Genomic DNA, 22,356 nt, shown 5'->3' with positions numbered 1-22,356 from the left:
TGTCTGATTTAAATCAGAACTTCCCATTGCAGTTTATGTCCACCTTATTTATAATTAAAATATTAACAAATACTGTATTTTAGGAACGCACAACATTTGACAAATTACTATTTACTATGATTATTAGAAATATCTAGTGATGTCTGACCAGGAATTGCCAACCTTTTTGGACGTTTGCACTAAGTTACAGTACATGCATACTCGCTAGGACACATGTAAAATTCTCCCATTCAGCAAGTGAAGTCTAAGACAACCTGTTGTAATTAAAATGGTAAATTCTATCCAATAACTTATTAACATAAAGATGTTTTGTCCTTCAATGTTGAGGATTGCACCAAAAGCACCGTTTCCCCAAACTAGGCCCCTGCTCAAAATGTCTTAAATCGGCTGTCCTTGACCCCTCCCACCACCACCACCACCAAGTCGGGTTTTGAGGATATCCCAGAATCAGCACGTGTCCCAGTCCAAGACTGAGCCACCTGTACTGAAGATGGGATATCTTCAAAACCTGTTGGAGGGGAGGTGGGGAGGGAAGAGTCTTGAGAACTGGCATTGAGAGCCCCTGACTTAAGACATTTCCCTATGTTGGGGAAGATTTTAGTCCTTTCATTTGGATGGAGCTGAACCCTTTTGCAGCACTGGGATGACTGCTTTGGTGTATTGAATAGATGCCGAAGTGATGGATTCTATATGTTCAGAAAGTTCAAACCGCACTATGATCACCTGAAAAGCGCCATTAACTTGCACCTGTATATCTTCTTTATTCCTTAATTGACCCCATTGTTTGGAAAATAATTGCAGTTACAATGAACAATGTTTTAGATGTGCATATGGTTTTATATCATAAATCCCTCATATAATATACTTTATTCTTTATAGGTTGCGATGACGTGTCTGAACAACCGCCGTCTGTGGATCCCCCAGCTCCATAACTATTTGTAAGTATGGAGGTATAATAAAGCAAAGTAGTACAGAGGGATTTGGGATGGGGTTGGGCAACTATTCTGAACTCTACAATGGTCAGGAAAATAACTACTAACACAGAACTTCAGTCCCTCTATAGACTTCCACATTCAGCTGAGACATAGACCAATATAGGCTACATACGTTCCTGTAAACATACATCTGTCTTCAAGGGCCACAAACAGGTCATGTTTTCAAGATATCCTTGCTTCAGCACAGCTGGCTCAATCAGTGGCTCAGTCATCGAGCCACTGATTAACCTATTTTTTTTTTTAAGGATTGGAACCAGGTGGGAGCAAAATCATGCTTTCCCCCCCCTCCCTCTGGGGACCCCCTTGGTTCCAGAGATAACAGTGAACATACCAGTGTTTAAACTCCCTCCAGGGGAAACAAAATTGCAACTAAAGCACAGACCAATTATCATTCATAGCTTGCTATTGGACAGCCATTTTAAATTCCCCCACCCCCCCAAAATACCAGTAACTTCACCGGTGAGTATTTCCAGTACCAGACCATCACCTGAGCTAAAATTGGCACAATGTAGCACCGGGGACCCCTGTTTCAATTCTGTAAAAAAGCGGCACTCTTGCTGATACATATTTAAGGTATCTCGCCGCCCCCCGCTTTGCGCACCGCTGTTCTAGAGTACGTTGTAAAATAATTAAGCACTAATATTCTTACGATCTTGTTCACATTGGAATGCCAATTCATACCGTTCTTGTAGTCTCGTTAATTATGGCAAAATGTAGATTTGTTTTTGTTGTGATACTTTTTAAGGAACATAAGTGGGAAGCTTCATACCGTTCTGCCACAGTACATCTAAAGGACAAACCTGTGTGGTTTTTAAAGCTTTGAACACTATAATTTCAGCTATGAAGACCAGTGGTGTAGAGCAGGGGTGCGCAATCCTTCCCTAAAGCAACCCCCCTTCTTGCTTCCCTCTCTGCTCATGCCCCAACCCCCTTACCTTGTCTCCGTCTCTCGGCATCAAATGACGCTGCAGGGTCACGTGACCCCGCAGCGTCATTTGATGCCGAGAGACAGAGATAAGGTAAGTGACGTTGCAGAGGCCTCACACGATCCCCCGGCATTGGGGGAAGAGGGCATGGCTTCTGCAGCCGCTGCCCCCCCCCAGTTTGCGCACCCCTGGTGTTGAGCAGGGGTGGCCAATACCACGCCTCAAGGGCCACCATCTGGTCATGTTTTAAGGATATCCCTGCTACAGCACAGGTGGCTCCGTCAAGGACTGAGCTGCATGTGCTGAAGCAGGGATATCCTTAAAACCTGACCTTGAGGACTGGAGTTGGCCACTCCTGCCAGAGGTATGATGGCCTACAAAGAATCTACAAACCATTGCACCAATTGGTTTATATCTGCAATGGTTTTACACTGCAACATCTATAAAGCGGTAACAAAATGTCAATGGCTGTTTAAGGCATGTGGGCACATTATGTTCAACATTAAGCAGGTTAAACCATGACCAACAAATGTGAATTGAAAAGAAGAAAGTAAATTCCCGCACATACCTGGTTAAACATAAGTTTACAAAGTCTCTTGCTTTCTTTGAGAAATAATCGGGGAGAGTGGGCATGAGTCCTCTTTGGGCGCCAATGTAGAACATGGCTGCCATCTTGTGCATGTGGGCCAATGGTGGTTTTCCTGTTGCCATTTCGAACACCGTGCAGCCAGCACTCCATATATCCGACTTCCTTCCGTGTCCAGACTCATTGATTACTTCTGGTGCCATCCAGTATGGCGTCCCGTGCATAGACTTCAGCATTTCACTGTGCGTCCCGCTCATATTTACACATGTCAAGCGTTTTGCACATCCAAAGTCAATCAGCTTTATCACACCATTTGGCATAAGCATGATGTTATTTCCCTTTATGTCTCTGTGGATGACCCGGTTATCGTGAAGATAGGCAATACCTTGTACGATTTGTTTGGTGTATTTAATGAATACTATTTCCGATAGTGGCCCAAAACGTTTCAGAATACTAGAAATTGAACCTCCTGGTACAAATTCCATAAAAATGGTCACGATGTTATCTTGTAGGCAGGTCCCCAAATATCCCACAATATTCACATTCTTTAGTATTTTCAGCAAGTCGACTTCTTCTTGAAGTTTTTTATATTCTTTTTGTGCCATGGCTGGTTCTGAAGCATCCAAAACAACCTGTTTAGCGGCTATTAATTGTCCATGGCTAGTAAGACCGCAGTATACCTGTTGTGAAGCACATGTGTATTCCTAAATTAGTCACACAGTATGATATAAAGTGAGCTCTTTAGCTTAAACATACATTTTCAGATTGTACATATTAATATCTGCATTTATTTTACAGTTCAGGTACATTAAATGGCACACTGTGTGTGTTTATATCTTCATTTTAAAAATATACATATTGCAGCTAGGATTTTCTTTAATTCCTAAATTACATAATATCCCTAAGTAGCCTAGCACACTAGTAATTGCATATTTGTTACTGTGCTTTCCGCAATAAGACTTGAAAGCATCAATTTGCATATATTAAACTATATATACCCAAGAAAGAGAATAGTGTAGCTCTCAAAAGCATGTCCGTAAGATATATATATTCTGTCAGCCAAATAAAAAAGCCATCTTTGGCTATTGAAGTGCTATTGAAGTGCCCATTCGTGTTTGCACAATTTCAATGAACTGAATGTAAAACCCAATCTGATTTTATTAGTGGTTACCGGTTGACTGAGACACCTGTGCTGAAGCAGGGATATCCTTTAAACCTCACCTGTTGGTGGCACTTCAGGACTGGTGTTGGCCGCCCCTAATAAGTACCTCCTGCCTATCCACATCTATACACCACCAGAAGTGCCACTGCTGCACTATAACGCATGAGGTATAGGTACCACTTAAAGATGATTTTGTGAGGACCTGAGTTGTCACTATACTCTGCATCATGTTTATTTTCATAGGCTGGAGTTGACTCTTAATCATGAACTGCTTCATTAAAACCATATCACTAATAACACCACCATCACTAAATATAAGATTTACCAGTTAAGTATAGTATACAGCTTTAGTTTACTTTACCGTTCCATATGCACCTTTCCCCAGCACTTCTCCTTTGGTCCAATTCGTAGAACCAGCATTATTCAGGTTGAGTTCAGAGATAATATTTTCAGTAACGTTGAGAGAGTTTGAAATACTGTTGGAATTTTGACTTGCGCCGTTATTAGTCTGTTAAATAAAAAATAAAGACCCCTAGTATTATTACAGGATGCCAAACGTTCCACAAACCCGTGTTTACTTTATCGTTACAATGAGACTCATTGTGTGTGTGTGTGTACTTATACTATATATTATTTTTTTCCTTAGTTCTACAACCGAGGGAAGAATTATCAAGTGCACCAAAATTGTCCCCACCATGGCTGGATCTGAATAGGAAGAGAAGAAGCCTGTATTTCCATGTGCAGTAGTTGACTTGGAAGGTATTACAGGATGGAAAGAATTTGCTGCCTTTGGACTGGAGGACCCTTCATGGAAAGAGAAGAGGGGGGTCACCGTGAATAATGCTGTCTGACAGTCCTTTATTTGATTTTTTTTGTTTTTTAATTTTATTAACTGATCCCAGAAAATGTTTAAGAAGTCATGGGATATGGACCTATTTATTTCTTTTATGCATTTCTTTCACTGCTTTTTGAAGCATAAATCCGCACTACTGTTAACTTTTTTTTTTTTGTCTGTTTTGTCTGTTTTGTCCGTTTTGTCCCTTATATTAAACCCAGACCACCTGGAGTCCAGAGGTTGTGCTCATTTAAAAAACAAAAACTGCGTTTTACTTGGGTGCCCTGGGTTTTAGGTAAAATATCCATCAAAGCTCTCTTTTTAAAAAAAAAAAAAAATTTAAAAATAATGTGGTACTACCCATGCACTCCAGGGGTTTTTTTTTTATCGTAAGGATGGCAGAATTGCTGCATCTAAATGTTTGATGTCTTTTTATTCGGCTGCTAACATTAATTTTGTGGGTCAGTAAATGGAGGTGTTCTTTTGATGGCGTAAGGATGTCCATCAACCTTTGCCGTGTCTCAAATAGCAGGTAGCAGTCTACTTGCCAGTTTATTTGTAGCTTTGAGCCAGATGTAAGTAAGACTGCCATTTAACTCAAACATCCAAGCATTTTAAATTGGCAAAGGATTTTTCTCTTAACATGGGGAGAGGAAATGGGTGTCCCCAGTTACGTCCAGAATGGCCTTTAAGCATCAACCATCTAGGAAGAAGCCAGTTTGCAACACTAGTTGGAAGTTCTGAATTGGATTAGCTACAAGCTCTACATAACACATTTGGGTCTTGCAGTCCGTTCTAAGATTTCTATATTAAATGTTTGTATCAAGAAAATATCACTATGGACCTGGTAATATCTTGTATTCGTTAGCTCATTGACTTGTGGAGGTAAGCTACCTTTTATAAAGGTACGAAAAACAACCTGCGTTCCACATCACTTGATAGCTCAATCAAAACGCAAGTGGTTAAATTGCTAACTGTTTTCAACATCTAGCCCAGGATTAAGAAGGCTGAAGCAAAAACCACTTCAACGCAGGATATTTACCACAAGTTCGACAGAATAAACTGTTTACATTAATGATAACTTAAAAGGCATTTTTGGCACTACAAATTGTTTGGTATGTTAGGTGCTTCCTAATGAGAAATCAGTATTTTACCAATTCAAAGGACAATTGTGTGTGTGTGCGTGCGTGCGTGCGTGCGTGCGTGCGTGCGTTTTCTATAAGCCAAAGGTAAATATATTATGTAGAATGTGTGTAAAGGACAATTTTGTGTGTGTGTGTGTGTGTGCGCGCTCTATAAGACAAAGGTAAATATATTATGTAGAATGTGTTATGCTTTTAGCCATCCTGTCCTTCAACCAATTTTGTTTGATATACAGTATATTTACCTCTTCCAGATTACACATCTGTCTTTCCTGTCCAATGACATCACACTGGTCATTGTCGTTTGACAATTCATCTTCTATCCTTGCGCTCCCCAATGTTTTGTAGTGCCTGGAATCTTTTTCATCAAGAGATAAAAGTTTTTCTGCTAGACAACAAATGAGTTCATCAGTCTGTTGCTCACTGTCTGCACAGCTGTGAACGTTCTCATAAGTCTGGGAAACGGTGTATGCATCTGAATTCCCTTCTTCGGTTTTCCCATACTTTGCCAGACTTTCGCTGTTATTAATTTCGTAAGAGCGGGAGTTGCTCATGGTTTTCTGGTCCTCGAGTTTAGGTTCTTCAACGCGCTCATCACAAAAAAGCTGAATTACATCTTCCAGCGTCTTAGGACCAGAGTTTAAATCCTGAGGTGTCTGTAAAGAGCGACGCGTTTCCAATTCTTGAAAGTTTTGAACTTCGTCATCTTCTTGAGGCTCACGAGTGCTGAAACGGTCATAAAGGACCATGAGGACAGTCTCAGCATCATCAGGACTATTTTCCAGTTCTTGCAGCATCTTGGTTTGGCTATTACCAGAGGTCCCGTTGATGTTGAGCGAGCCCTCCATGGTGGCTTCTTTAATTATGGATAACTCTGAATGATAAATATTTTGCTGATTGGGTTCTAAAACCTCAGACAACTCCAGATCTAAATCTCCGTTAGGAAACACATCTTGTTTCACGGTTTTGATTTGCCAGTCCGTCCCAGAAATAATAACTGCATTATCTTGTTCAACGTTACTTTGGATTGCAATCCCAGATCTCTCTTTTGTTGCTGAAGTCTTGTGTTTTTGGTTAAAAACAGAAGTGCTCTTCTTGTTTCTGGAGTTGGTTCTTTTCTGTATTTTTTTACTGCAGTCGTTTGACTTGGCTAATCTAGAAGAAGGGTTTATATTCGATGGAGCAGAAACCACTTCTCTGCGAAGACCTTTATCACATTTCGTAGACTCTTTCGCATTAGAATAGATTGGTGTCCCAAACATCTCGTAAATACCTGGACCCTTGTTTTGTGACTTTATCTCCATGAACATGTCACTGTATTTCAAGTCCAAGAAATCTGGGGCTGTCTTGGCCCTGGAAATGGAATGAACTATGACTTTAGTTGGTGAAAGGGATCTTTCTTTTGCACAAGATAACTGTGATCTTTGTACAGCTTTACCCGAACCGTTTGGTGCTGCATGATGGGCTTTCTTGGAGGGTCTTGAGGACACAGGAGAGCCAGAAAATCCCACGGAAGGAAATAGAACGCCCTTTAAGTTGATCTTCTTGCTATTAGGAACGGGTCTTTGTTGATGCTTCATGGAGACATCTGAAGCAGATTTGTTTCTATATTTTTTAATTTTCTTAGACTTCTCATTCTCTCTCTGAGCAATTATGTTAAAGCTGTGGTTAACGTTGTGAGGCACACCACAGACAATGGTCTTTCTCTTTAAAAGATATTGCTTAACAGGAGGAATGTTGAATTTCTTCTGAGGCTCTTGCTCGGAGAATGTAATGTGAACAAGAGGCACAGTTCCATGTGTAACCTTTCTTGATGAATCACACACTGCAGAGCCATTGAAACAGCTTATGTATCCCGTTGGATGATCTGTGATGTGAACCAAAAGACCATGACACTCTTCACATTCTGAGCTTGGTTTGAAGACATCTAGGATTTCCTCTGCTATTCCATTTTTGCAGATCACAGTTCTATTTAATGAATAGGTTTCTTGATGATCAAGCACGGTACCAATATGACTAGTAGCCTCTTCATTTTCGGGCCCATTTTGCAACACCTCATTGGATGTGGTTTCCACCTTTGCCGCCGTTTCATCATGTTCATACATTCCTATTCTTAAAGCACTTTCAGATTTTGAAATCGGACTAATTTCCTCTCCATTTCCATGTGTGGCTGTCCTTCCATGTGCATGTAGCCCAGAAGTCCCATCACAGTGGATGCTGCCTACATTCCCACTATCCTTGTTTTCAAAGGCCTGTATAAGCTGATCTTTCCCACTAGCGGATCCTAAAGCTCTTCTATTCATTTCTTCATTACTATATGTTCTATCGTTCTGTTTCATACTTTCTGAATAAATGAAACCGTCATCCTTGTCTAAGTAAGCTGGATATGTAGACAAGACAAGCCCCTCTGAGTTGTAATGTTCTGAAGACGCTTTACAGATCTGCAAATCTCTGTGAACATATAAGCGTCCAGAGGCCAGAGATGATTTGGGAAAGGTATCTGAATTCGGAAACAAGGCTTGCATAACACATGAAATGTTGCTTCCAGCTGTTTTTAGGGCCTTGCTGTTCTCCAGGGGGGTTAGCCTCCCAGTTCTAGGAGACAGGCATGGCCGAAGAACATGCTGAAATACAAAATAATAAATATTCATTACTGGCTGCAAATATAACCAATAACAAGCTCAACAGCTATCGCTCGATCTGATGAAATACTGTACTTCGTGACGTCTTTAGTCCTTTTTGAACATACAGTATATATTTTGAATACTTAATGAAAACAAATGGGAAAATATCCTACAGGAACCTCCACCACCCCCACCAGTTTAATATGTAAAAGGTGTTGTATCTTTTGTGTGTTTAAACACAGCCATTCTCACACTATGCCAGTGCATGCAATGCATATCGTAAGAATGTTTTCATCCAATCCGTAAAAAGATCATTTAAGGCAGTGGTGGGCAACTCCATTCCTTAAGCCCCCCAACAGGTCAGGTTTTCAGGATATCCCAGCTTCAGCACAGGTGGCTCAGTCAAAGACTGCTTCAGCACAGGTGGCTCCGACTGAGCCTCTGATTGAGCCACCTATGCTGAAGCTGGGATATCCTGAAAACATGTCCTGTTTGGGGGGGAGGACTGGAGTTTAACACCCCTTATTTAAGGTATGGTACCGTTATATTGCATTTACACACATACATTGGCATTGCTGTAGAAGGTAACTATTGGAAAAATAACATTGCCTCTGATGTTTCTTTTAAAACTTGCCATAACTTGAAAGTGGCATTGTATTGTATTTATTTATTTATAAAATGTTTTACCAGGAAGTAATACATTGAGAGTTACCTCTCGTTTTCAAGTATGTCCTGGGCATAGTTAATATGACAAATAATACATGGTTACAAATACAGTTACATAAGTGAACAGGGTATACATTATATACAAGACATTGCATGCACAGTTAGAGATAATATATATTATGGGCGTATGAAACAGTTACAGACCAGATTAAAATGTGTGACAGCCTTAGATTTGAAAGAATTTAGACTGGTGGTGGATGTGAGTCTCCGGTAGGTTGTTCCAGTTTTGGGGTGCACGGTAAGAGAAAGAGGATACCTTGTTGAGCCTTGGGAGCATGAACAGTCTTTTGGAGTCAGATCTCAGGTGATAAGTGCTGCATGTGGTATATATTTGATATTGATTTTGTTCTTGGCAAAAAAAATAATAGGGGCACCACGCTAGAGATTGTCAGATACCGACGCATTAATTTGAAATGTATTTTTGCCCCCTGTATTACTATGGCGTGAAATAGCCGAGTATTTCTGCACAGGTTATAAGTTACACCCTTCCCTTTGTTACACTGACTCATGCCGTGTGCTAGCTTGTCCTGTCCACATCTCAAATATTTTCCTGTAGTCTGCAGAACAATCTAGGGAGGTGATGTTAGCTGGGATTTCCAAAGAGTGCAAGGGGCCAGCATAATAGTCCGGGGTTCATGCAATAATTTGAACTGAACGTAACATCATGCAAAGATTACATGTAGGTAATCCTTCACTACATCCAACAATACACTTTCATTTAATTGGCAATACATTAAATACTGCTTTGAAGATGGTAATTCTATACTTGGTTGTAATTAGGTGATTTGGTGCCTTAGTGTTCTGTTTAGCTGTAAATGAAAGAGTATATTATTTAATTTTGTATGTTGAGGCACCGGATGCACTGATATTTGTCGGCGTTGGTTTCTAGGATTACGTCTTCCAGACTTAAAAAAAAAAAAAAAAACTACAATTCCAGTCCTGTGTTTGAGTGGCCAAGAAAAGTTTGGTCTGGGACCACCATTTATCACGGTTCCTTCTAGCCACGAGTAATGCGTAGGTGCCTTCACTGGTTGCCTTCTAAGAGCTATGGGATATAACTGGGCCTTTCTGTGGAGAAACACTAATACAGGCATACCCCGCTTTAAGGACACTCACTTTAAGTACACTCGCGAGTAAGTACATATCGCCCAATAGGCAAACGGCAGCTCACGCAAGCGCCTGTCATCACGTCCTGAACAGCAATACCAGCTCCCTACCTGTACCGAAGCTGTGCGCAAACAGGGAGACTATTATGCACGTATATGACGATTGCAGTACAGTACAAGCATCGATAAGTGGAAAAAGGTAGTGCTTCACTTTAAGTACATTTTTGCTTTACATACATGCTCCGGTCCCATTGCGTACGTTAATGCGGGGTATGCTTGTACATGGCTTAGACGTTATCTGCTACCGTGGCTGTTCGGGTGGTTTTCAGGCCAAATCCTGTTTATAAGGGTGTTTAGGGCCAAAACAGCCAGGAGGACCACTTTGGCAGATCTAGATTTACCCCCAATCAGAATTCTAAGCCCCTCAATAAAGTCCCATATACTCAAACACTACAAAAGTGTAATTCACTGTTTTCAAAAATATATATTTTGACTGTACCTTCTTACCTCGTTGCTAATGCTTGTTGAGTCAGGTGTACTTAATCCTTAAAAACAAGAAAGAAAACCTATTTTATTTTTCTCTAATTATAGATATATTTGCAGAATAGAAGATGCAACCACCATGGAAGAAGATAAACCAAAATGTAGGGACATGGGAAGGCACAGTGAATAATGTGATTATCTGGCATGTCGGATGAATGCTACATATTATTGGATCATGAGAAGACTAATAAAACAGCTAGCTGTGAAATGAAGCGATTTGACTGCTGACCTTTTTATTCACTGCACCCCTGTGGGACCACACACACCATCATCTTGTGACTCTGCCTCTGTCTTGAATATGCACACTATATAAATGACCGCATCGCTCCTACAATAATACTCTTAGTGCCAAACTATGCCAGTATGTAAACGATTACTTTGGGCAATTTCTGCCAAATACATAGATGGTAAATTGTGTTTAGTTTCATCTAAAGAAAGTGATTATTTCGTGTTTTCTGGTGTCTAGAGATGGTATTCACACCGTGTTTCCTGTTTTCAGAGAATCTCCCGGTGGTTTTTTTTTACCCCCAAATATTTTTGGAAACCTGTAGGCCAGGGGGTTGCGAACTCCAATCCTTAAGGGCCACCAACAAGCCAGGTATTGGGGATATCCCTTCTTCAGCACAGATGGCTTAACTGAGCCACCTGTGCTGAAGCAGGGATATCCTTTAAAACCTGACGTGGTGGTTGCCCTTGAAGACTGGAGTCGGCCTCCCCTGCTGTGGGCAATGATCAGCGGAAGGCTTCAGAAGAGCAGTCAATGCATTGTATTGTTTAAGAATAAAAGAAATTACTTTGCTTGATATGGTGCTTTATGTCTTTGATATCTCTAAGAGGATCTAGTCCAAGGAGAGATTGTGAGATGTTGGGTTCAGAGCGAGATCCTTGACCATAGTAACCCAGGCCAAAACTCTTGATCTGTTTTGCATTTTCATCTTTATTCAGATGGAAAGGAGGCAGTGAAGTGTGCCGTTTAATCTTGAACTGCGGGGCCACGTCATTTGAAAAAGGGTCAGTGTTCCATAGTCTAGCACCATAGACTCTAGGTAATGAGGTCTTCTGGCTGAAACACAGAGATTTGAAGCTGAAATAACGGAACATTTTCACAAACCACAGATTTACATCCGATGCCCCTGTAAGAACCTTGCCCTTCTATTTGTTTGGATAACACCCACCCCCCCCCCCCATTAAAAATATACATTTTAATATAAAAAGTCATAGGGCCTATACTTGTTTGTCCAAAGCAGCAGTTATGGGATTTTGGGCCAAAAATGTCCCATACAGCTGCTTCGGACCATATATTTTTTTTAAACCTTCCGATAATAGTTTCTGTCTCGGATTGTTTGACACGGGTGACCTTTACCCCCAACAAAATAATACCAAATACAGAAATTAAAATGGAGTGCACTAAATATTTTGATGTGTGTGTGTGTGTGTGTGTTTCCAATTACACACCAACAACCTTCTGCAAAACCACTTCCAACCTCCGTGTATTTCTTGTTGGGAAATAGCACAGATATTCCTTATCCTGATGGTTGTACCATGCCATAAAAGCATTACTTACACATCACACACTTTGTAAGCCTTCCCCATTTCATGACGAGCTGAGCTTGCGTTTTGGAAGTCTAGAAGGATTGTAGCATCTGGAACGTATTACACGGTGATTAAGCAGTGATCTTTACTAAAGAATGTTTCATGTAAATATTAAGGAAACCTAACCCTGTTTCATGCTCTTAGCAATCATCCATGTCTAAATGTAGCTAGCTGAAGCCAAGTATAAATGAATGCAATAACAGTTCTTGAGGGTTCGTGTATTTGCTTAAATCCTGCTTTTCTGGAGATGCTGCCTAACAGGTGAACGTTCCTGTTAAAAAGGGAATTGGGGGCTGAAGAGACCCCTCCAGGGCTCAGATACACTAAACATTGCTAACCCTTAGGGAACATTCTTATTTTGGCAAAGGAATCAGATATACTTGGAACAAAATCTCCTGTCTTGAGGTGATCCTGACCTAATAATACATCTAATAAATGAGTCCCTCTGAAAGATTTACACATTTCATGCCAACGTTTCTACCGCAATACTCTTATCTCCGTTACAGTGCAGGCGCCATCACCTGTGCTCAGACTAGATGCTGATTTTTTTTCAGAGCTAGAGCACATTTTGAAGGAACAGAAGAACCTGGTCACATCTTGGGCAATACATTTACGATTACAGTCTATGTAAGAATGCATTTGATTCACCCTTAGTGCGGAATAAAATACAACAAGCCTGCTTTTATTAATCTTAAAAATACTGTAGTAGTGAGAGCAGGAATGCAGTCCCTAATTTTTAAGATAGTTCCCACTTTGCATTTAAATGATCGTTTTGTCCTTAATCAGATTTTTTCTATTCCTCACTTATCTGTTGGAGGTTAAGATGAATAAGGTATAGCACTTAAGTCATTAATCTTTGGCACCTTCAACGTTTTGAATGTTATGTATATTATTATCTAGTCCAGAGGTGCTCAACTCCAGTTCTCAAGACCCCCGCCCCTCCCCCTTCTCCCTCAACAGGTCAGGTTTTAAGGACATCCCAGCTTCAGCACAGCTGGCTCAATCAGTGGCTTAGTCTGACTGAGCCACCTGTTCTGAAGCTGGGAAATCATTAAAACCTGTTGGGGGGGAGGTGAGAGCCCCTGATCTAGTCCACATTGGCCACGAATTTTCAGATTAGGACTACAGCTTGGTAGACACGATTTTCTTCTGTTTACCTGCTCTTGACGTTCCAGTGTTTGATTCCCGATTACAAATAACTTCCTCGCTTATGTTGACACTGGACATTGCATCACGACCAAACTCCAAAAGGAAATCATAAAGTGAAATAATTAGTACAATTTGTGAATTCTGTAAACAAAAAATAATTCTTTGCACACACTTGTTTCGTTGTCTTTTTAAAGTATTGGGTTTTACTTAAGCATTTAACCTCCGGACAGTGCAAGGATTAAAACCTATTTAATGGCCTGCAAAAAAACTGCAGTAATGACGTAAACTTATACATTTCTCTAAAGCAGGGATGGGCAAGTCCAGTCCTGAAGATCCATCAACAGGCCAGGTTTTCAGAATATCCCTGCTTCAGCACAGGTGGTGCAGTCTTTGACTGAGCCACCTGTGCTGCAGCACGGATATCTTGAAAACCTGGCCTGTTGGTAGCCCTTGAGGACAGGACTTGCCCAGCCCTGTTTAAAGGAATACTTCATGTATAAACGTTGACATGTTCTGCGCCCCGTACTATTTCTGTTCTTACTTGGTGTGGCATTGTGTCTGCTCTTTGTAATAGGATTGTTTTGTTTGGCAATTAGTTAATACTGGAGACGTGACATGATCTGTGACTCTCCGAGCATGGTGCCAGCCATCTGTTTTAACACGATATGCATGAGTTATCATTACACAAGACACAGATGCTTTACAGCCAGCAGTGACAGTCTAGTGCTATGAGAAACAAAGTAAGCACAATTCTCCCGATATCCCTCTGCCTGTTTCAAAAGCAATTCTGGTTATCCCACATCCACAAATAAAATGGCCATAGCATGTTTGTGTTACTTACCTGATAAAATAACCTATTCATCCAACTACTAAGTACTGCTGGAGAACCATCTACAAACCTTATCTCTGTGCAGAATATCCGTAAATAGATATGGCATTTACATAAGGGCCTCACGTTCCCATTTCTCATCTCTGGGGGCCCATTATTTCAGCGGCTGTTGCCAAACTCTTCAAAATTGACTTTAGATAGAAAAGCCACAGACTTCAGGAGAGATCTATCACTGATAATATATGCGAGCACTTTCTGCGTCCAAGTTCAATATGAAACTATGAGAAAACAGAGTCCCTGCTTGGATATGCACTCCACATTATATGTGTAAATTTACACATATAAGGTGGAGTACATATCCAAACAGGGACTCTGTTTTCTCATAGTTTCCTAAGTACTATTATCCCTGAGTGCACCCCCAGTATTCAGTTGATGCAGAATCCAATCCCCTGTATATATAAAAGTTAAATATCTTTCAAATGTGTTCTGCTCAAACGCAGAATTTATTGGCAAATAGCTCTGAAGGGGTTAGAAGGGAAGCTACCCCCCCCCCCCCCAACTTAAACGATTAATGGATCTCTACCCTTTTATTGGGGTGTTGCGGGGACAGACTTCTCTAGCAGTGAATGAAGGAAATATTGTATTCATATTATGCACCAACATTTTCTGCAGCGCATTAAAAAAGGAGCAAGATACAATCACATAATACAATTTACCAAGTGTGCACATAGCTGGCCGTTCTAGTAGCTGTATTGATCCTGGACAAATGTAGGGTTGTTGCAGATGCAATACCATTTAGGGGACCGACCAGCATTAGATTAAATGATTGTGTGCAGAGCTTTCAAACAAAAGACAAACATCGCCAGTGCTACATCCAATATGACAAATTATATAGTTAAATACTTATCTGTTCTGCCTGTCTTCTCATAAGGGTCATTTAGTAAAACTCTTTGGCCAAAGCGTTATAAGCCTGCAGCCCCACCAAGGTATGGCCACTTTGCAGGTCTTTAACACTATCTGAAAATTCTCATTTACCTCTGCAATGCAGGGAGAAATGGCTTAATAAACCAGTCTTCAAAACCTCGGCGGTTTCTTCTGCAAGTGTGCACATACAAATACCGATATGAGGAGAGTCTTACTCAAAGAAGCTTATAAATCCTACAACCTTAAAGCAGCCTTTTTTTTAAATGGTGTTAATCACCTCCGTGTTTAGAAGGATTGAGCTGTTCTGCAATAAAGCTTATAGGTTTCCATGTTACAATGGATAAGAAATAAAGAGTGATGCGCTGTGCTCATTTGCATGTCATTACCCAGAATCCCTGGCTGCAGTGTAAGCACTGTTTGCTAAGTGATAATAGGGAAAGACAGGGTTGCAGACCTGTCTGAGACATGCAAATGCACCACGCTTGGAATTTTTATTTTCTGTACTAAGTAAAACACATCACACAACCACTACTTTTTCTTGACCCGTGACCACTGCTAAAACGAAGAATAAACACACATGAGGAATCGGGTAAAGCCAATAAAAAGTAACCTGCGAAAGATCTAGTGTCCTCCAGGATCACAGAGCTACTAAAACATTGCGCTAGTTAATGAACCCCGAGTGACTAGCTCTGCCACACACTCCTCGTACTAAAGCAGCTTACCTCGGTGCTGTGGCTGCAGCTCTGAATGACGGTTCTCGTCTGTTCTGCAGTCGCTGTATGCCTGTCGGATAAAGGAGGCTTTGTGTTGGGACAAAAGTCGCAGAAGGCTTCATCTTGTGTTTCTGTGAAAGCAAAATGAAACAATACAAACTTACCATGATAAATACTTTATAAGCAGACCACGCCCGGCGGCCACTTTTTCTTTATTGTGTCAGGGAAATAAAAATACTGGGAACTTCATTCACAGGACAGACGTATCTACCTTCTGTTTGTCAATGTCCGTAGGATAGACGGTAAGACCAGCACCAGAGCGGTGGATATGTTTGATCAAATACCTGGTCTACATATAGACTTGGCCAATACATCGATCAGCTGCTGTGTTGTGGAACCTTTGTCTCTCGATGCGTAGTGCATTGCTGATTTCCCACTATAATCACACAGTCTGGGGTTTCTATAATACAAAACATAGTTAAAAAGTGGCATTCACACTGACAAGCAAACAGTGAACTCTTCCCACCGTATCTGCTTTTTTCACTACAGTGCCAATACTATTGACACACACACACACACACACACACACACACACACACACACACACACACACACACACACACACACACACACACACACACACACACACACACACACACACACACACACACACACACACACACAGTCTCTCATACACACACACACGCACACACGCACACACGCACACACACACTCTCTCATACACACACACACACACACACGATACTCAACCAATCGAGACAATCCAAACAGCTCAGGGTTACTTAGCTCGGGCGCGCGTAGATGGACCGGGGATCCCCCCTCCAGCTCAAAATCCCATACGCAGGAAAAAGGAATCCCCAGAACTCACTCAGTTTGTCAGAAAAAGTCCCAATTATTCCATCTGGTACAAAAACGGGTTCAAAATGGACCACATTTCAGAACACCATCAAACTTGACCCGTTTTTGTACCAGATGGAATAAATGTGAACGTTTACTGAGTAGTAACAAAGGAGGAGAGGGGGGAGGGGGTATGATACCTTTTATTGGACAAACAAGTAGTTGATATGTTACAAACTATCCCACCTCTCAGGGTCCTTCATCGGGTATCATGGAAGAAAGGACCAACACGGCTACCCACCCATCTTTCAGATCTTTTACTGACAAACTATGAATTTCTTTTTTTGTATGTGTATGTATGTATGTGTATGTATGTATGTATGTGTGTATATATATGTATGTGTGTGTATATATATATATATATATATATATATATATATATGTATGTATGTGTATGTATATGTGTATGTATGTGTGTGTATGTATGTATGTATGTATGTGTATGTGTATGTATGTGTGTGTGTATGTGTATGTGTGTGTATGTATGTATGTAGTATGTGTATGTGTGTGTGTGTATGTGTATGTATGCATAGCAAAATAATAATAATAATAATAATAATAATAATAATAATAGCATGTTCTTGTATAGCGCTGCTAGTTTTACGTTGTGCTTTACAGAGACATTTTGCAGACACAAGTCCCTGCCCCGTGGAGTTTACAATCTATGTTTTTGGTGCCTGAGGCACAGGGAGATAAAGTGACTTGCCCAAGATCACAAGGAGCCGACACCAGGAATTGAACCAGGCTCCCCTGCTTCAAACTCTCAGTGCCAGTCAGTGTCGTTTACTCACCGAGCCACTCCTTCTCCCGAAGGGACCTCTAGGGAACGATACTTGGTGTTTTATGAATAAACACATCTTTATTTACTTCAACATGTCAGTGCCGGTATTTTGTGTATATTTTGCTATACAACTCTTTGCATTATCAGTTTAACCGGCACGATAGCCCACCTTCAAAGGCAGGTTTTTTTTCTGGAGAGTGCAGTCATTTTTAAGTGAGTGAGTGTACACACACACACACACACACACACACACACACACACACACACACACACACACACACACACACACACACACACACACACACACACACACACACACACACACACACACACACACACACGTTACACTAATATTTTAAAAATATATATGATATTATTGCATTTATTGCTGATGCTCTTTCACCTTTTATACTGTTTTCCTTCTCTGATATCTCCATGTGTATCTCCAAAGCTGTGCTAATATATACTCCTCACTTCTCCGCTCCCACTTCCTGTGCAGCAACTTTTCCCCAAACTCACAGCACCCAGATGCCAAACTGTGGTCCAAAGATTGTTCCTAATACGTGTTTTTTCTGACGCAGCAGAACAATGTTTCCATGGTTTTCATGAGTGAAGACGGTGCAAAACCCGGCATTTCCATGTCACGCACACACCAAACAATACCAGCTTTCTGTCCCAAAGGGGATTTGCAGTATCCCCTAAAGACAAGAGATAATATTTTCCTACCCTGGCTATTTATAGTTTGACTTACGCATCGTGTTCAAGAAGTTCCTCCAACACAGCCAGAGGTCGGTAGTCTGTCACCATGGGAAGGTTTTCAAACAGGTCTGCATGTCTCACTGCCAACATCAGAGGAGTAAGTCCTTGTTGATTCTGAATGTTAATATCCAGAGATTGTTCTGTAATCTTAATTAAAAAAATATAAAAAAAAAATATATATATATTTCTACGTTATAACAGAAAAACACATTAAAAGCCCCCCACCCAATCAGCTTCTGGTTAAAGGAACAATTCACGCCTTACTCCCCCCCCCCCCATCCGTTTGTTTCTTTTCATAGGTGGGGTGCAGGGGGTCCCCAAAGCTGAACCGTGTTAATTTCCACTCCAGTCTTCCCAAGAATCATAGTTAGAAAGGTGCTGCTGGTTACTTCCTGGTATTTAAATTCCTTGCGTGACACGGGCCAATAGGAAGCCACGACTGATGACGTTACGGCTTCCTATTGGGCGATGTAGCACGGGACATTTACAAAAGTATATGCACCGGCACACTCAGAGAGAATCCTTCCGTTCCTGATCTGGACTTCTCAATACGGCAACAGGTGAAGGGAAATGTGTGTGGTGTCCTGTCCTGCCGCTCTATTATACCGGTGCAAGGGGGACCAACTCCAGCCCTCAAGGGCCAGCAACGGGCCAGGTTTTCAGGATATCCTTGCTTCAGTACAGGTGGATTAATCTGTCCTAGCTTCAGCACAGATGGCTCAGTCTTTGACTGATTGAGCCACCTGTGCTGAAGTAGGGATATACTGAAAACCTGGCCTGTTGGTGGCCCTTGAGGACTGGAGTTGGCCGCCCCTGTACCAGCCTTTGCACGGGAGATTTATATCCATTTTGTTCCCCCTGCCCCAGTGTTACCTTTCCAGGTAAGTCTCTTGAGCAGTATGGGGTCCTGGGACCTGAAATGAACCGTTCAGGTCCGGAGACGCCCAGCATTCTTTTCTATTGAGTTCCAGCTCTTGTAGCTGCCCAGACACAGGTAGGAGACAAAGGCAACATAAGAGGGATAGGAAAGTAACAATACATGCGCTGATAAACACCAGCATTCATTGTCTCCATCCTTTTTCACTGTTCACACAATAAAACAAAACCAATAATAAATGCTGATTTTACACAACGTTTAACAGGGGGTCCCATCTTCCCATCTTCCCATCTTTCCATCTTTCCATCTTGCTTTCTGAATGTTGGGAGAGTAGTTCTGGTCTGAGTCCATGTGACTCTGGTCATTTCCCCCCATACCTATGTCTTGCTGATGCGAAACAAAACAATAACTTGCCCGTGTGCACTGACCAGCAAGTGCTGCAGGATCTGCAGGTCTCCTTGCCAGGCTGCCTGGCTCAGCTGCAGCTGGGGGAAAGAGGATCTTCTCACCGCGGACAGCAGTAGGCCCTGGATGTCTGCATTAGCCACATGGACAGCTGTCTGATGGCTGTGGTTGCACAGGGTAACATCTGCTCCGTGCTCCAAAAGAAGAGCAACCACCTGCGTGAAATGAAAGAGACAATCATGGGAAGGCTGCAGAAGAGAGGGGCACCGACAAGGGAAAGGGAGACCACCCGCCAACTTTGTAGCGTCCAGAAGATGTTGAATACTGCAGTCTACAGATGTTTCAACCTCTTCACGGCCGAATGATATTGCTCTGCGTGTAATGTTATTGCTCTGCATGTAATGTTATTGCTCTGCGTGTAATGATATTGCTCTGCGTGTAATGATATTACGCTGCATGTAATGTTATTGCTCTGCGTGTAATGATATTACGCTGCATGTAATGTTATTGCTCTGCGTGTAATGATATTACGCTGCATGTAATGTTATTGCTCTGCATGTAATGTTATTGCTCTGCATGTAATGATATTGCTCTGCAATTATATTGCTCTGCGTGTAATGATATTGCTCTGCATGTAATGTTATTGCTCTGCATGTAACGTTATTGCTCTGCATGTAATGTTATTGCTCTGCATGTAATGATATTGCTCTGCAATTATATTGCTCTGCGTGTAATGATATTGCTCTGCGTGTAATGTTATTGCTCTGCATGTAATGTTATTGCTCTGCATGTAACGTTATTGCTCTGCATGTAATGTTATTGCTCTGCGTGTAATGTTATTGCTCTGCAATTATATTGCTCTGCGTGTAATGTTATTGCTCTGCATGTAATGTTATTGCTCTGCATGTAACGTTATTGCTCTGCATGTAATGTTATTGCTCTGCATGTAATGATATTGCTCTGCATGTAATGTTATTGCTCTGCATGTAATGTTGTTGCTCTGCATGTAATGTTATTGCTGTGCGTGTAATGTTATTGCTCTGCGTGTAATGATATTGCTCTGCGTGTAATGTTATTGCTCTGCGTGTAATGATATTGCTCTGCATGTAATGTTATTGCTCTGCATGTAATGTTGTTGCTCTGCATGTAATGTTATTGCTGTGCGTGTAATGTTATTGCTCTGCGTGTAATGATATTGCTCTGCGTGTAATGTTATTGCTCTGCGTGTAATGATATTGCTCTGCGTGTAATGATATTGCTCTGCGTGTAATGTTATTGCTCTGCATGTAATGTTATTGCTCTGCGTGTAATGATATTGCTCTGCATGTAATGTTATTGCTCTGCATGTAATGTTATTGCTCCTCGTGTAATGTTATTGCTCCGCGTGTAATGTTATTGCTCCGCGTGTAATGTTAATGCTCTACGTGTAATGATATTGCTCTGCGTGTAATATTATTGCTGTGTAATGTTATTGCTCTGCATATAATGACATTGCTCTGCAATTATATTGCTCTGCGTGTAATGATATTGGTCTGCGTGTAATGTTATTGCTCTGCAATTATATTGCTCTGCGTGTAATGATATTGCTCTGCGTGTAATGTTATTGCTCTGCATGTAATGTTATTGCTCTGCATGTAATGTTATTGCTCTGCATATAATGTTATTGCTCTGCATGTAACGTTATTGCTCTGCATGTAATGATATTGCTCTGCATGTAATGTTGTTGCTCTGCGTGTAATGATATTGCTCTGCGTGTAATGTTATTGCTCTGCGTGTAATGATATTGCTCTGCGTGTAATGTTATTGCTCTGCATGTAATGTTATTGCTCTGCGTGTAATGATATTGCTCTGCATGTAATGTTATTGCTCCTCGTGTAATGTTATTGCTCTGCGTGTAATGATATTGCTCTGCATGTAATGTTATTGCTCCTCGTGTAATGTTATTGCTCCTCGTGTAATGTTATTGCTCTGCGTGTAATGATATTGCTCTGCATGTAATGTTATTGCTCCTCGTGTAATGTTATTGCTCCTTGTGTAATGTTATTGCTCCTCGTGTAATGTTATTGCTCCGCGTGTAATGTTATTGCTCCGCGTGTAATGTTAATGCTCTACGTGTAATGATATTGCTCTGCGTGTAATATTATTGCTGTGTAATGTTATTGCTCTGCATATAATGACATTGCTCTGCAATTATATTGCTCTGCGTGTAATGATATTGGTCTGCGTGTAATGTTATTGCTCTGCAATTATATTGCTCTGCGTGTAATGATATTGCTCTGCGTGTAATGTTATTGCTCTGCGTGTAATGTTATTGCTCTGCATGTAATGATATTGCTCTGCATGTAATGTTATTGCTCTGCGTGTAATGTTGTTGCTCTGCGTGTAATGTTGTTGCTCTGCGTGTAATGTTGTTGCTCTTCATGTAATGATATTGCTCTGCGTGTAATGATATTGCTCTGCATGTAATGATATTGCTCTGCATGTAATGTTATTGCTCTGCATGTAATGTTATTGCTCTGCATGTAATGATATTGCTCTGCATGTAATGATATTGCTCTGCATGTAATGTTATTGCTCTGCATGTAATTATATTGCTCTGCATGTAATGTTATTGCCCTGCATATAATGATATTGCTCTGCAATTATATTGCTCTGCGTGTAATGATATTGCTCTGCGTGTAATGTTATTGCTCTGCATGTAATGTTATTGCTCTGCGTGTAATGATATTGCTCTGCGTGTAATGTTATTGCTCTGCGTGTAAT

The 22,356-nt window shown here is 41.1% G+C and overlaps 2 protein-coding genes across 6 annotated transcripts in view; one reads left to right on the top strand and one right to left on the bottom strand.

Annotated features, from left to right (window-relative positions):
• The window catches only part of CCNT2 (cyclin T2), a 39,114-nt gene extending 28,222 nt beyond the window's left edge, over positions 1–10,892 (top strand). For 3 of the 5 annotated variants that reach the window (XM_075609531.1, XM_075609530.1, XM_075609533.1), the window contains exons 10-11: positions 880–938; positions 4,316–5,335. In XM_075609531.1, coding sequence (XP_075465646.1) covers positions 880–889 — 10 coding nt within the window. In that variant the 3' untranslated portion in view covers positions 890–938; positions 4,316–5,335. Of the gene's footprint in view, positions 1–879; positions 939–4,315; positions 5,336–10,693 lie in introns of those variants that run through there. The other 2 variants (XR_012802723.1, XR_012802724.1) reach the window with 2 other exon arrangements.
• MAP3K19 (mitogen-activated protein kinase kinase kinase 19) overlaps positions 1–22,356 on the bottom strand; it is a 41,321-nt gene that overhangs the window by 2,260 nt on the left and 16,705 nt on the right. The window contains exons 4-14 of the mRNA XM_075609528.1: positions 19,617–19,808; positions 18,304–18,458; positions 16,198–16,313; positions 15,863–15,984; positions 13,396–13,480; positions 12,210–12,288; positions 11,440–11,708; positions 10,610–10,647; positions 5,892–8,270; positions 4,031–4,177; positions 2,490–3,187 (exon numbers count right to left, since the gene is read on the bottom strand). Coding sequence (XP_075465643.1) covers positions 2,490–3,187; positions 4,031–4,177; positions 5,892–8,270; positions 10,610–10,647; positions 11,440–11,708; positions 12,210–12,288; positions 13,396–13,480; positions 15,863–15,984; positions 16,198–16,313; positions 18,304–18,458; positions 19,617–19,808 — 4,280 coding nt within the window. The remainder of the gene's footprint in view (positions 1–2,489; positions 3,188–4,030; positions 4,178–5,891; positions 8,271–10,609; positions 10,648–11,439; positions 11,709–12,209; positions 12,289–13,395; positions 13,481–15,862; positions 15,985–16,197; positions 16,314–18,303; positions 18,459–19,616; positions 19,809–22,356) is intronic.

This window comes from Ascaphus truei, chromosome 7 (genome assembly GCF_040206685.1).
Source record: "Ascaphus truei isolate aAscTru1 chromosome 7, aAscTru1.hap1, whole genome shotgun sequence".
Lineage (NCBI taxonomy): Eukaryota > Metazoa > Chordata > Amphibia > Anura > Ascaphidae > Ascaphus > Ascaphus truei.
Note: the sequence above shows the minus strand (reverse complement) of the source record. Positions and strands in the feature narration are given on the sequence as shown.